Below are 14,938 nucleotides of genomic sequence, written 5' to 3' on the forward strand. Positions count from 1 at the left end.
TCGCCAAACACACACACATATATAATTAATTTACAGGAAAAAAAACTGGTGGGGTTTTTCTTGTTTTTTTGTCCTCAGCCAATCACATGCCTGATCAGGCAATTTTTTTTTTAATTTTTAAGAGACTTGTTGTGTTTTTATCACTCCAATATGACTGTGTCGACACACTATTCCTACACACAGTTCTGTGCAAACCGCTTACAAAAGATGATTTTCATAATAGGTGCCCTTTAAGCTTGAAGTCACTAAACAAATGCTTATTTTGTTCTTAAATATTATTATTTTATATTGGATTCTTAACTACGTGCAGTGATCTCTATTGAATAATGTTCAGATATTTGTGCAGGAATAACGTGCAATATAGTACAGTGACTTTTTGTCATGTCTATGTAAATACTCTTCTAGCCGACAGGTGGCAGTATAGCTGTGGTGGCGCTGGAAAGTTTGCAGACTAATCGGCGAAGAAGTTCAGGAGCGAAAGTACGGAATTAGTAAACGTTTCTCTCAACTCTTCAGGTGCATAATTATATTTCTGCTCACGTAAGTTCATATGTGTCGCTAAATACATATTCGTAATGTTTTTGGTGTGCTTCTGTAATCAGTTCGTGCGCAGGAGGTGAAGTTAGCGACACGTGCAAGAAGTCGTCGGGAGTTTTGCGTCATGATTTTTAGCGTGTAAAGATCTTTATTTTACGATGGATGAGATGCAGTCAGATTCACCAAACAACGTTGATGGGGAAAAGATGAAGAAGAAAAAGATAAGTAAAACTACTGAGCAGCATGAACTCACTGAGAGTCCAGAGGAACAGACTGAGAAACGCCGTAAAAAGAAGAAGAAGAAGAAGAGGAGAAACAGTACAACTGAATGTGATGATGATCTGCAAACACACACAGGCGAAAAGAAGAAAAGGAGAAAGCTGGATAATGAAGGCGAGACTTCAGTGATGGATGATGGAGTCTCGGATCAGCATGAAGCACAATCACAAGAGCTCTCGGGTTCAAGTGAAGAGAAGACTTCTAGGAGATTGAAAGCGAGAGTAAGTGCAACACAGACAAGCTATGCAGAGATGACAGAAGAAGAACAGACTGACACCGAGACAGAGCATGAGGGAGAGCCAAACACGAGTGATGATGAGGAAAGCGGCCCGCCTGATGTGGTGATCGGCACTGGATGGCGCAAATCTCGCAAGATTCCAGTAGATTTGAAGCTCCTGGCTGAACTGAAAGAGTTTTGCCCGAATACGGCGATAGAATCTCAAAGCGATACTGAGATAAATAAAATGATCAAGTATGACCTGCCAAGATTCAGAGAATTCAAGAAACAAGGTAAGTGTTGATACAGGGTTTTTCCTGCATATACAGTTACGTGTATGCAGGGGCGAATTATAGGGGTGTTTAAGGGGGTCAGACCCTCTAATTAACGCTTGATTCTCTCTGAAGGACATCAAAACAAGATGTGTGGGGGTCTGCCCTTTATTATTTAAAAAATAATTAGCTCTTATCTTTATCTTAAATAATATTACTACTTTAAATAATAAATACCCTAAAATGCATTTGACCACCCCTATAATGGTTCGTACCATTGTGAATGTGAATGCAAAACAAACAAACAAAAATATTATTAATTCAGCGGTTTGAAACGGGCAAATCTAGCACTAACAGATCAGAGCTCACAAACATGGTTCTTGTAAAATAGGTATTTGCACTGTAGATTTCCATAAAACTAGATGCATCGTTTGTATCCTATTGTACTGTACATTTGCTTGCACCTGAAAGTTAATTCATTTCAATTAGTTAGTCTTTCATGGACATCCTTTAACTCCTGTAAGACTTAAGATATCAAATAATAGGCAGACTTTTTTTGCTTACAAGTTAATGACAAGTTAATATAAAAAATGTAATGACAAAAAATAATTTAGCCTTTGACATTTTAACAACAGATTTCAAACACAAATTTCAGGCAGTTTTTCACTTTGTTTTTACCTGTTACCTTTTATCAAATAATATACAACAGGTTTTTAAACAAAGTATTGATCAGGTTGATATTATAGGTCTTAGAAACTCCTGTATCAATTATGATACATGCAGCTTTATACGATTGGTTTATTTAATATCACAAATATCACTGAGAACCACTCAATATTCCTCAAAACATTGAACAAATAATAACAAGTTTGATTAATAAAGTAGATGTAAATTAATTAAAATAAATAAATTTGGTTCACTGAGGCATATTACCGAACATAACTGGAAAACTTGCTTTTGATGTGTAGGGTCCTTTTATGCTGGAGATACTGTTCCCCTTAAAATAAGAATATAATACTCACAAAAAACAAGCAAAATTGGCATATCATAAAATTCTGGTGGTTTTAAAACCTTAACTTTTTCAAACCGCGATACACATTAAAACCGCCTATCATCCCATGCTTAGTCCTGTCACAGTTGCATCAACTTTCACATAAAATGAGTGCAAATACATGTTAAGGCTATGACTCATGGGCTCTATCATTGAATTGGATGATTTCTGCTTGTTTTTGTATGATTTTTTTTTTTTTTTTTTGAAGAAGAAGACAAGCTTAAGTCTGTCCCTGTCACATTTTTTTAAATGAAAATGTACATTTCTGGTAGAATGTCCCATGTGCATATATTATAGTAGCATATTATAATATATAATAGAAAATTTTCTGACTGTAATATACCCAAGTTAAAAATATGGCTGAGCTGATAAATGATATATCGAATTGCGATAAAATTGATGTCAATATCAATGATAAGCTCTGGTCTTTTTCACTCCATGCTGATCTAAGAGCCAATCACACAGCAGAAATGTGAAACAATGGGAATCTAAAAGTGTGTTGGTTAGGGATGCTCAGATCAGGATTTTTACAGCTGATACGGAGTACTGATTACTTGTCATGGTGATCAGGCGATACCGAGTACCGATTCTGATGCTTTAAGCTTTATAATGCATAAAGCACATTTTCCCTTTAAGTATGATAGTAAAGTGGGGATCTCTCCTTAGCTAGGAGAATAAATTGAGGATGCTGGATGTAACACCTTAAACACGTCTCTTATAATCATTTAGTGTGGACATGGCAACTTTACAGAAACTTTACAAAAAATAATAGATAAGAATTGGTAAGAAAAATCCCTAACACAGCTATTTAGAAACACTGCAAATTATGAAAGAAGAATTCAACATGTCTCACTGAAGCAAACATTTGAGGCATTTATTTGATGCATAACATTTAGTATTTTATCTAATTTGGGGGCGTCACAAAGCCACTGTGAATGTGTGCGAGACTCGCTGAGCTCATACAGTAAGATAAGACTAATGGAGATTGCTCTGCTTGCAGCACAGCAGCTCAAAACATTGGATGTGCATTGGCTGCAACAAAGAGACAATCACTCGCATTAGTCGTGCCAAACTTTATAAACATAAGCCACACCACTTCTGTGTGTATTTAATGGCCCGTTTCCACTGAGAGGTACTGTACAGTACGGTACGGGTTACCTTTATCAGGCATGCGTTTCCACTGCCAAAGAGGGTAACCTTTTGTTGGGTGTGGTCTAATAATTATTCGTATTATTATTTAAACAAATGTATGTATTTACTGTGTATGTGTTGTGTATATATTACATTTTTCCTTTACTCTTTCATTACAGGCATCGCAATGAGACATGGAAGATTTTCTAAAGCAGAAAATGAGAAGTTAAGACAGAACGTAAGCGATCTTCTGGCTCTCACGCAACTGAAAGATGCGGTCATGCTCTTTCATCCCAAACGGTTCCTAAATGAGGAAATGAAATTGGCAGAGTTGAAAAGGATGTACGGGTTTTATCAAAAGATTGGTGAGTGTTAAATGTTGATTGTGTCCTGCTGTAGGTCATCGTCCTTTTGTACAGTTTAAAGGGTCACGAAACAGCAAAACACTTTTAAAAAAAAAATGTTTACAGTCCTACGCTGCTATAAACACTATTAGGACACACATATTTCACTAAAAAGTAAAACTTTTTGCATTATTTTGAGCAAATTCGTTATTCTGGTTTAAAAATAAAATTTGAAGCAACATTACGGCGATTAGATCCTTGTGTAAATTCCAGTGTGTAGACGGGATGTCTGTACCGGTGATTACAACGTGATGTCTTTGAGCTTTCAGCATTTATTCGTGAGAGACTTTGTTTGAACCAATCAGCGCGCTCTATTGTGTATGAGGTGTAACTTCAATAATATGCATTATAGCTTTGAGGACTGTTTTTATCTGTTACAGTGTTCAGACGGCAAAGAGACGCCACGTTGTGTTGCCAACAGTAATTAAAACAAGTGGAAGAAGAATTGTTTGGAGACATGGGTTGTCAGTGTTGCGTTTATAAATGTGCTGCAACAGGTTTTGTTTTAATTTCCTGCAATGAGAGCGCAGCTGGACTCACATGTGGACTAAAGTGCTATGCTAACACACAACAAAAAAACGTTTGTAGGGAACATCTTTTGCCCGAGAGCTTTTCGCATCTGGAAATGGTGAAATTCGATTTGCCAATCATCGTCTTTTAAAAAAGACGCAGCTCCAGTTGGTGTTGATTGTCATGTTTTTTTGGATTTGGTGATCAGTAACCGTGTTTCCACTATCGCGCCTAAAGCGAGTGAGCCGGGGCCAGTCGCATTTCCACTGTCACTTCCGGGGCCTAATCGGGCCAAAGCGGGGCTTTCTTGGGGCCAGCGGCCGGCCTTTTTTGGCCCGCTGAATACTTTGGGCCAAAGAGGGTCAGCTGGGGCTTCGGGGCGGAGTGAAAGGAGAGGTAGACACTAGTTTTCCGATCGCACATGAGTACATGCGCCAAACAAATAAATAAGGGAAAGATATCATCTAGCCTTATAGTCTGGGGTCTTTTTGCATATGATCGCCTTTATGTTTCCCTTTTAAATGTAAGGCTGTTGCATAAAATAATAAAGTTTTAATTTATAAGTGACTTTGCTGCATCCTCATTTCAATAACGCATAATAATCTTTACACCATATCAAAGACACAACAGACAGTAAAGGTTGTCGAGAGTTTTTGTCAAGTTTAAAAGGTGTTTGTGCGCGATACTTGCGCGTTAGATGCCTGTATGTGTGAGGCCAGGCAAGAGCGCTCCCTTTTAAGCTCTTTTTTTTCCTTTTCTTAATATATTTTGGAGATGATACACAATATGAATACAACAAAAAGACATAAAACTTAACAAATTACGTTTCCACTTTTGTAGGCTCAACACAAAAGTGTCATATCTCGATAAAATAGCCTAAGCCATAGTGAAATCATTTAAAGCATTACAAATATTGGATATAATAAAATCACATTAAATAAACCAATATAAAACAAACAAAAACTTTACCAGTGTAGGTATATACAATACATAAATTAAATCATTTACATATTAAACTTTCATTTTACAAAGCCGTCTCTGAAAAAAAGATATTTTCTAAAAACAATAAACACAGGAGAAGGTTTAAGTGAGTGAAAGCAGAAATACCTTCTTTTCTGTCATCCAGTCCTGCGCACAGCGCTACTTTACAAACGCATCGGGGGAAAACTGCAAGTACAAAATGTGTTCCTCAAACAAGTGTTGATGTTTTTATGTGACGTGGTAAAATTTAAAAATGAAATTTTAAATGCATGTAGAGCTTTATTAGTGAAAAGCTGCTGAGTGCAACTAAATATAGCCTATATTTTATTACTTGTTCTTATGTGCTGAAACACTTAACACTTTCCTTTATTTAAGATCTCCAAATAATATGCAACATCCTTAAATAAAGGGGAATCACATATTAAGTGTCATGTAGCCTAGGGAAAAAATGTATATGTTTCAGGTCTCTCCGGAGCATTTGGGCTGAATGTTTGACGACGTCTATTAAAACGAGGATGCTATAAAATACATTTCATACTCCGTTATTACCGGAACATTTCTGTGGTTTTATATTATGGACGGGTGCGCTCACTGCACTGGGTCCCTCCGTTAGTGGCGAGACCACTCGATGCACGATGCTAACAGTCGGTCGGTAAGTAAACAAATACAATGAAGGAGAACACACAGGCCTGTTCGTATAGACATATAATGTGCTGCTGTACAGTAACGTGTCATTTGTTTGTTTGGGTTGTCTTCATTTTAATGGTTTCGTGATGATGCGATGGTGTGCTTTATCTGCCTGATTCCCCCTGAAGTGGGCGGGTTGTGTGACGTTTTATTCGGGGAACGTTCTGGGGGCGGGCTTTGCATGACATGTTGCGAGCTACTAGCCTGACAAGTGGAAACGTGACATGATTTCGGCCTCACTGCTCAACCTCCCAGGTGATTGGCCCAGCCCAGTCCTATAAAAGCCCTGGCTCGCACTGGCGCAGCAGTGGAAATGCGGCTAATTTGTGAGTTTGGGCTGGGGTGGGGTTGTAGTATTTTGCGGGAAAGATTTTGGATTTCAAGTGACCTATATTTGTGACTTACACTGAAGATATTACTGTGAGATTTACAGCACTCACATATACTGTATGCAGTCTACAATACAAAAAATAGAAACATTTGTAGAACATTAGAAAGTGATGAATTAAGCATTTTGAGTGAAGTATCTGTTTAATAAAGACCTGAGTGGATATTGAACATTATAAGAAACTTTGCTGAAAATGTGACATTTTTGTTGCTCAATGAGGCTCTTCGTTTTTTTCAAAATCGAAATTGAACAGCGGAAGGAATTCCCAGACCATGTCATGATGTTTACACTCGTGGAAAGAAGATGTTTGATCACAGACATTATAAGGGAAAGTATGTAAAATATTATTCACAGAGATCATATTATGGTTCTGGTTTTTAATTTCGCTCTTTACTTAACTGATTTCTTCCTTTTTCTCTAAAGTTTTACTGAAGAAGAAGACAAAAGATTGCTGAAATACTATAATCTGTATGGCCCGAATTGGAAAAAAATTTCTGAAAAGACAGGTCGAAGTTCTTTCTCCCTTAGGAAACGATTTCCACAAATTAGTTCGGGTAAGTCTATTTCAGTGAGCCGTTTCTCACCGTTTCACCTGTCAATTGCAATTTATTGACAATTAGTCATGATAATGTCATCATTATTCATCACACAGTTAAAAGAAAGGGACCGTGGACTCCTGAGGAGGTGCAGAGGCTTTTAAGGGCTGTGCGTGAGCATGTTTTGTCTGTCCTGAAATCTGCAAACCCTAATAAAAAGAAACCAAAAAGAGTCAGAAGAGAAATACTGTACGAAAATTTGCCCTGGACCACAATTGCTGATAAAGTTGAAACTCGTTGTTATAGGCAATGCAGAGAAAAATGGTAAGAGCGCTTTTATACTGTTGATATTTTATCAAATTTTCTTTTTATATGAATTATATACATCCTTCTGACTTTTGTTTTCCTTTACCCCTAAGGATGTCCATACTCTTTACCCGAATGTCCTCAGGGACTACATTTAGAGGAAAAGCAGGTCTGCTGGCCAAAATTAGACTCATTAAAGCGTAAGAGATCTTGCATTGCTTGTGTTAACTTCTTTTTATTTGCTTGAATTGTACTATTATAAAATCATTGTAAAATAATGTTCTGTTGACACAGGATGTATGAAATGCAAGTGGAGGATGTTGCAGATATTGACTGGGAAAGTCTCACAGCTGCTTTCGGGTGAGAACTACTTGATGAGTATATCTAGGACAATAATAGGCATGGGCTGATATAAGATTCTGACGGTATGATAACCTTGGATATAAATATCACGGTTTCACAGTATCAAGGTATTGTGATTACTGCACTAAAATCTATTCTTTTTAAATGCCTGGGTAAAAAACAACGTTTTCCCCTTTGTACACAATATATTTTAATTTTAGAAACATTTATAATATTTTGGAACTGTAAACATGTCAGGATTAATAATTTAAATTAATTACTGACTTTTGCTGCCTTTTGCTGACTTTTCAGTTATTTCAAAAACACAAGATTTGTTTACAATTTAAAATCGCATCTTTGGATATGTTTTCTGCTGTCCTAAAAAAAAAAGTAAAAAATTTTAAAAATATTTTAGGAACAGTATTACAGAAAACTTTGACTTTCGTCCCATGCCTAGACAATATATCCATTATCTAGACAGCTCTTTTTCATATTCATTTTTAAAGGAACACTCCACTTTCAAGACAATCATTTTTACTCCTCTAGATAGTGCTTCTTGATCTAAAATTTTTTTGAAATTTGGACTAGAAACAAGAGCATTTTTAATGAAGAAAACCATTTTTTTCCAGCAAACATATCAAAGGACGCATGTACACTCAATGGCCATTTTTAGATACACCTGTCCAACTGCTCGTAAATACAAATTTCTAATCAGCCAATCACATGGCAGCAACTCAATGCATTTAGGCATGTAGACGGAACTATACTTCCGTACTATACAGTACGCTAAAATTAGTATGCGAGCTGAGTAGAATGTCCGAATCATAAAATTCGAAAATCAGTATGTGACTACTTTCGGCGAGATTCTGAAGTGCGCATCCTATGCATGCTGCGCTATCGAATGATGCCCCGCCATAGAATTCATTAATTGGGAGTGAAGCGACGCTACTGAGGCAGGTAGGTCACGTGACCATGACAAAATGGCAGATGTAGTACTTTCAAATTCCATTCATACTTTACACATTCATACTGTATAAAACATACTTTCTAATGGCCGAGTAGTATGTTAAAATTCAAATGCAGTGCCTACTGAGTAGTAGGCGGTTTCGGATGCATCCATAGTCTAGATGAACTGCTTCAGCTCAAACTGAGCATTAGAATGGGGAAGAAAGGGGATTTAAGTGACTTTGAATGTGGCATGGTTGTTGGTGCCTGGCGGGCTGGTCTGAGTATTTCAAAAACTGTTGATCTACTAAGATTTTCAGACACAACCATCTCTAGGGTTTACAGAGAATGGTCTGAAAAAAAAAAAATATCCTGTGAGTGGCAGTTCTTTGGGCACAAATGCCTTGTTGATGACAGAGGTCAGAGGAGAATGACCAGTCGAGCTGATCGAAAGGCAACAGTAACTAAAACTACCTCAGTGACCTCAGCTTGGGTGATGGGTGAGTCCACCCCTGCATCCCCACTCCCCAGTCTGCTTCCTCAACGAAAGACATGTTGGTGGGGTTAAGGAGATCCTTAAAGTTTCTTCCACCGTCCGACCACATCCCAAGTTGAGGAAAATCCCTCTGACTTGAGTTTCAGCCAGATGTTCCCAGTGGACCCTCACAATACGCTTGGTCCTGCCTGGTCTGTCCAGCTTTCCCCCTTGCCAGCGGATCCAACTCCCCACCAGGTGGTGATCAGTTGACAACTCTGCCCCTCTCTTTACCCAAGTGTCCAAGACATACGGTCAGAGATCCGATGATACAACCACAAAGTCGATCATTGACCTCCGCCCTAAGGTGTCCTGGTTCCATGTGCACTGATTGACACCCTTATGCTTGAACATGGTGTTCGTTGTAGACAAACTGTGATTAGCACAGAAGTACAATAACAAAACACCACTTTGATTCAGATCAGGGAGGCCGCTCTTTCCAATCATGCCTCTCCAGGTATCACTGTCATTACTCACATGGGCATTAAAGTCCCCCAGTAGAACAATGGAGCTTTCAGTCTGAGCATCTTTCAGCACCCCTCCCAAGGACTCCAAGAAGGCCGGGTACTCTGCAGTGGTATTGGCCCGTAGGCACAAACCCCAGTGAGAGACCTATCCCTGACCCGAAGGTGCAGGGAGGGGACCCTCTCGTTCACGGAGGAAAACTCCAACACATGGCGGCTAAGTTGGGGAGCTATTTGCAAGCCTACACCAGCCCCCAAACCTCTAACCGTCAGCAACTCCAAAATAGAAGGAAGTCCAGCCCATCTCAAGAAGTTAAGTTCCAGAGCCCCAGCTGTGCGTGGAGGTAAGCCCAACTATCTCTAGTCGGTACCGTTCCGCCCCTCGCACAAGCTCGGGCTCCTTCCCCTGGCGACGTCAAGGTCCTTGATGTTCTTGTACTCCAAGGGGTTTTTTGAACTGCACTTAGTCTCACCTGTCACCTAAGGTCTTTTTGCCTTGGGAGACCCTACTAGGGGCATAAGCCCCCGACAACATAGCTCTTAGGATCACTCAGGCACTTAAACCCCTCCACCATGTTAAGGTGGAGGTTCATGAAGCATTTTTGTTAATGTTGTGTTAATTTGCTGTAAATTAAATAATTTGACTGAACAATCTTAAGTGTGGTGATTCCATCATTTTTGGCAGGGGTTGTCGATGAGGAATTATATCATCAACTGAGTTAATGAAGCGGTAGTAAATGGCATCTGAGCAGTTACAGCCGTTTCCACTGAGTGGTACGGTTCGGTTCGGTATGCTTTTATGGCCGTTTCCACTGTTTAATGGTCCGTTTCCACTAAGTGGTGCAATATGGTATGGGTACCAATTTGTTTGGTGTGGTGTACAACAAAGTTTCAGTCGACGTCATTCTCGCTCGAGGAAATGTCTACAGTAAAGCTGTACGGGTCGTTCACATATCATATGAGAATCATTTCTCACAAAACAGATGCTTTACATACATAAATACTTGTGTATAAATGTTCATTACTAACCTTTATATGAACAGGATTTGGTAGTTGGTGCACTTTTGGTAGTGGAAATTCAAGCCTGATTAAGTTGACCCGTATTGTACCGTACTGTACTACACAGTGGAAACAGGCCATTAACTGAGGCCGTACTCACACTATGTACAGTTACCTCGAACCAGGCCAAAGCACGCTTGTCCCCCCTCCTGTCTCCTCCGATGGCCCGCACTCACAATCGAGCCTGGGCACGCTTACGTCATCGATGCTGCGCTGTTCAGTAAGCGATGTCGCTCAGCACAGTGGAGATTTCTCTAGTTATATCGTATCAGTCGTTTGTTATGCAGTCAAATATTTCGCCAAACAGTCCTTATGGATGCGTTGACACGCAGTCAGATATTTCGCCGAACAGATCCGCCACTTTTGATCCGCTCATAAACAATCATAAAGCCCTCGTGCTGCAGGAATGAGGAGGTCTGCTGAAGGAGCGCAGCTGTCATGCAGTGAAAGGTTTGCGTCTGTAATGAACTACGGCAGTTTGCATTCATAGAACAGTAATTGATTAATAAATCTATATGAAACAGTCCCTTAAAAGTCACATCTCGCTTTCAGTTTCGGGCCCAAGTGAACCGGGCCAGGGCCGGCCATGTGAACCGTGCTTAAGCCCGATTCAGCGCACTCACACTTCTCAAACGATCCGGGAAATGGGCCTGGGCACGGTACAGATGGTATAGTGTGAGTAGGCCCTGACACTTATTCCAGTTCCCTGCAAAACTAGAATAAAGCACCTGCTTGTTCAGGCGCACTCATGATGTTGGTGGTTTAAACATGCGTGGCGTAACATTTTTGTGGTTTGTGTCTCACAGAAATGTCCCTCCAGCACATGTTCAAAAAATGTGGCGCAAAATTAAAAACTACTATCTGCCAGATTGGAACAGCAGGAGTTTTAAAGGTTGGTTTTTTGTTTTATAGATGAACCACTGCTTTCTTTTGTTTTGCATAGTACACTTTATAGATGGACAGATGTTTTGAGACTAGTCTTTTAAACAGCTTAATATCTCAGAAGATTTGTAAAGATTTCTAATGTACAATTTAAAACAAAAAGTGCATGCAGTGACTGGAGCTGAATTGCTTTCTTTTATTGCATGTCTGTGTTGTGTTTTCAGACAATGTCTCACATCTCCATAAGAACATTTTGCCGTGCCTGGTGAGTAGTTGCAAAGGCTTTGATGTCAATGCGGTCAAGGTAGAGCAGAAGGAACTATTCCGGCTATCAAAAATTTTTAAGGACATTGAGGAAGATGGTCAGGACATTGAGGAAGATGGCCAGGACATTGAGGAAGATGGCCGTGATGGAGATGAAGAGACTGACGAGCAGGAGAACAACAGCTTTAATCAATAGTGAGCAATCGGTCACGGTTTCCAGACCAATGATTTAAAAAAAAGAAGTTGTACATAGTTTTTATAAATTCGTTTTATTCTTGGGTTTTACAATTGAGCAGGAAATAAACTGAATCTGTCAAAGGTTTCTGAGGTTTGAAAAGTTTTCTGGACATCTAGTTTTTCTAAAAAAGGGTTCAAACATGGGTGATGGAGGTAAACAATGGGAGACAGCACACAGTGGCAGCATTTAGTCATCTTGGTGTAACATTAGATCAATCCAATTACATTTTCAGACGAGCCATGGCCCGATGCAGTGGGTCAGAACTTCATGGTCAGGTTCCCACCCCAAGAGTCAGCCTGTGAAGGTGGGAAATTCAAAGCTCTGCTTCACTGTAACAATAGGGGTCCTCTTATCTGGCAGGATCTGATTCATTAAATTAGGCTGCTAAATTGGTGAAAATTGGGGTCCTCACCTGATCATTTCCCATCCAAACAAAGACCTTGGGAACAAAGATGCAATCAGTAGCTTTTTTATTGCTAGTGTTATTTATAAATTATTAACTGCATAAATTTGTTCAATGTTTCTTCAGTCAAACTGCTCTGCTGGTATGACGTGGCCTGGTCTGGTCGTGGCCCCAGGTGCGGAGACTTTACTGTACCAATGAAATGATACAGCAGAAAGCATGAGTCTTGCAGTTACCAAAGCAGGATGTCCCAGGGGTCTTAAAGTATTAAAAAGTCTTATATGCTGTTTTGCAAGGTGTTAAATGTTATATCATTTTTGATTATGCAATGTATGGTTGTATGCCAAAGTTTGCCTTAATTAAATCTGAATATCAGGATGCTGTGTAGTTTATGAAATCAATGAAATCCTGCTGGATTTGACCTCATGCTGCATTGTTGACTGCAGTTACCAAGGCAACACCATTATTTCTGCAGTTCTTTAGGCGTTTAGCCTGCTGAATGAGCTAGATTTAATAGATTTTAATTCAGCATTTGAATAACGTTTTAGTTTTTTTGGATTAATTACTTACACTATATGCAAGTGAACTAATGCAAGTTAAAATCTCGCCAGTGTTTTCGGTTTAAAAGTGGTTATAAGTTCTTAAGATTTATGGAAAGGTTCTTAAAAGGTTTTAAATTCCACTAACTGATTCCTGTATATACTCTGCAAAGGGGTGAACAGCAGTACTGCGCAACACTGACCACCACTTGCACATATCAGATCAGTTTATTTTCTTTTTTATTTTAGAACAATGAACCAATAAATACATAAGAATGATAGAAGACTTTGTTTTTGTGCATAGATCAGACACTAGTTACTTATAACATCACTTGTTTACCTTAATACTAATATTTATGGCTCCTTACCTTGAGGAAGCTTGAGGAAAATAACAGTATTATATATGAGTGTGAATGCAAGAGCATATGGGTGTTTCCCAGTGATTTACATCCACTGCGTAAAACATTTGCTGGATAAGTTGGCGGTTTATTCCGCTGTAGCGAGCCCGGATTATTAAAGAGACTAAGACAAAGAGAAAAAAAATGAATTAGATGCTCTGAACTGCATCTATGCACAAGAAAACAAGTGAAAGCTGCTCCATTTTAGCTAAATAAACATAAATTAAAAAAAAGATGTTGCTTGTTAAATACTTTAAAGAAACACGTCAGGCCTACCTGTTGGGTATGTCTTCCCTTTAATGTTGTTATCAGCAGATCAGCTATGGAAGACGGCAGTGTGTTTCTGAGAAAATGAGCTTCTGCAAGTACTGGGAGAAACGCCTTTCACATGTTTGCCTCATTTGCATACGAAGCCCCTCCCCCATCAAAACACGTCTTTCGAGGATGTTTCTTCCAAACAGCGTGCAGAGTTTGCTGTATAACACTGTTATAATACTATATATTTAGAGATGATTAAATACACAGTATATGTTTACAGTGTTATGAAGTTACACATCGTTACACCTGTCATAATGATATATGGGAGACTTTGGGAAACTGCATTTCATAAAATATCTAACACAAACACTAATGTTAAAAACAGTAAAACCATCAATTTTATTTGTGTTATGTAGTGCAATTAAGATAATTTTCCTAACCATTTACCATTTTTGAGGGAGCACTGTTGATCTTAGTGTGTGTGAGAGAAATATTAGGACACATTTTGTATAATTACGAGACTGGTATTACAAGGAAAATATGACTTATGAGGACATTGCCCCTTTCCCTATTTTCAAAAGGCTTGTAATTGTAAATCAGGCAGAATGAGTTTTTTTTTCATCTTCAAAAAGAAAGTAAAAACAGTTTCCTGTGGGGGTTGGGTTAAGGTTTGAGGTAGGGTGATAGGAAATGCCATTTGTAGTGTGTAAACAATGGAAACTCACTATGTCCTGACAATTCACTTAACCATACGTGTGTTTACAGTGTGTTTGTGTGTTTACAGATTGCATGAAACACCTAAAATGCATATACAGTTGAAGTCAGAATTATTAGCCCCCCTGAATTATAGGTGCCCCTGTTTATTTTTCCCCAATTACTGTTTAATGGAGGGAAGATTGTTTCAGCACATTTCTAAACATAAAAGTATTAATCAATTTCTAATAACTGATTTATTTTATCTTTGCCATGATGACAGTACATAATATTTTACTAGATATTTTTCAAGACACTTCTATACAGCTTAAAGTGACATTTAAAAGCTTAACTAGGTTAATAAGGTCAACTAAATGCAATTCTATAACTTTGGTCTACATAATCTGAGTTAAGGGTATTTTTAGGGTGTAACAGGGTATTTTAAACTCAAAACATGTAAAAATGTGTGGCATCAATTGCCTTGACCTTTATGACATTTAAAGAAAATACGATTTCTGGTCAAAAAATTGTATCTAAGTATAACTTCTAAACAAATTAGCACCATTTAATTGGCTGTAGCCTAATCAATAGTCTTTGACAGTCCAAAAAATTTCCAAAT

General features: G+C 38.6%; 1 protein-coding gene across 8 annotated transcripts; it reads left to right on the forward strand.

Annotated features, from left to right (window-relative positions):
- The first annotated feature begins 417 nt into the window (after positions 1 to 417).
- Positions 418 to 12,112, forward strand: ttf1.2 (transcription termination factor 1, tandem duplicate 2). Of its 8 annotated transcripts, none has more exons than XM_087251052.1 (11): positions 418 to 480; positions 603 to 1,326; positions 3,667 to 3,852; positions 6,711 to 6,789; positions 6,881 to 7,011; positions 7,110 to 7,317; positions 7,413 to 7,499; positions 7,594 to 7,659; positions 11,451 to 11,536; positions 11,751 to 11,791; positions 11,873 to 12,112. In XM_087251052.1, exons 2-11 carry the CDS (start codon positions 696 to 698, stop codon positions 11,984 to 11,986), a joined length of 1,629 nt encoding a protein of 542 aa, XP_087107178.1. In that variant the 5' UTR covers positions 418 to 480; positions 603 to 695; the 3' UTR covers positions 11,987 to 12,112.
- Positions 12,113 to 14,938: the final 2,826 nt, after the last annotated feature.

This window comes from Danio rerio, chromosome 5 (assembly GCF_052040795.2).
Source record: "Danio rerio strain M-AB ecotype USA chromosome 5, GRCz13ab, whole genome shotgun sequence".
Classification (NCBI taxonomy): Eukaryota; Metazoa; Chordata; class Actinopteri; order Cypriniformes; family Danionidae; genus Danio; species Danio rerio.

Coding starts and splice junctions, on each gene's coding strand:
- ttf1.2 (XM_087251050.1), top strand. CDS start 696: ATGGATGAGATGCAGTCAGATTCACCAAACAACGTTGATGGGGAAAAG. Junction 6,790..6,880: donor CACAGACATTATAAGGGAAA/GTATGTAAAATA, acceptor TTTTCTCTAAAG/TTTTACTGAAGAAGAAGACA. Junction 11,537..11,750: donor GAACAGCAGGAGTTTTAAAG/GTTGGTTTTTTG, acceptor TTGTGTTTTCAG/ACAATGTCTCACATCTCCAT.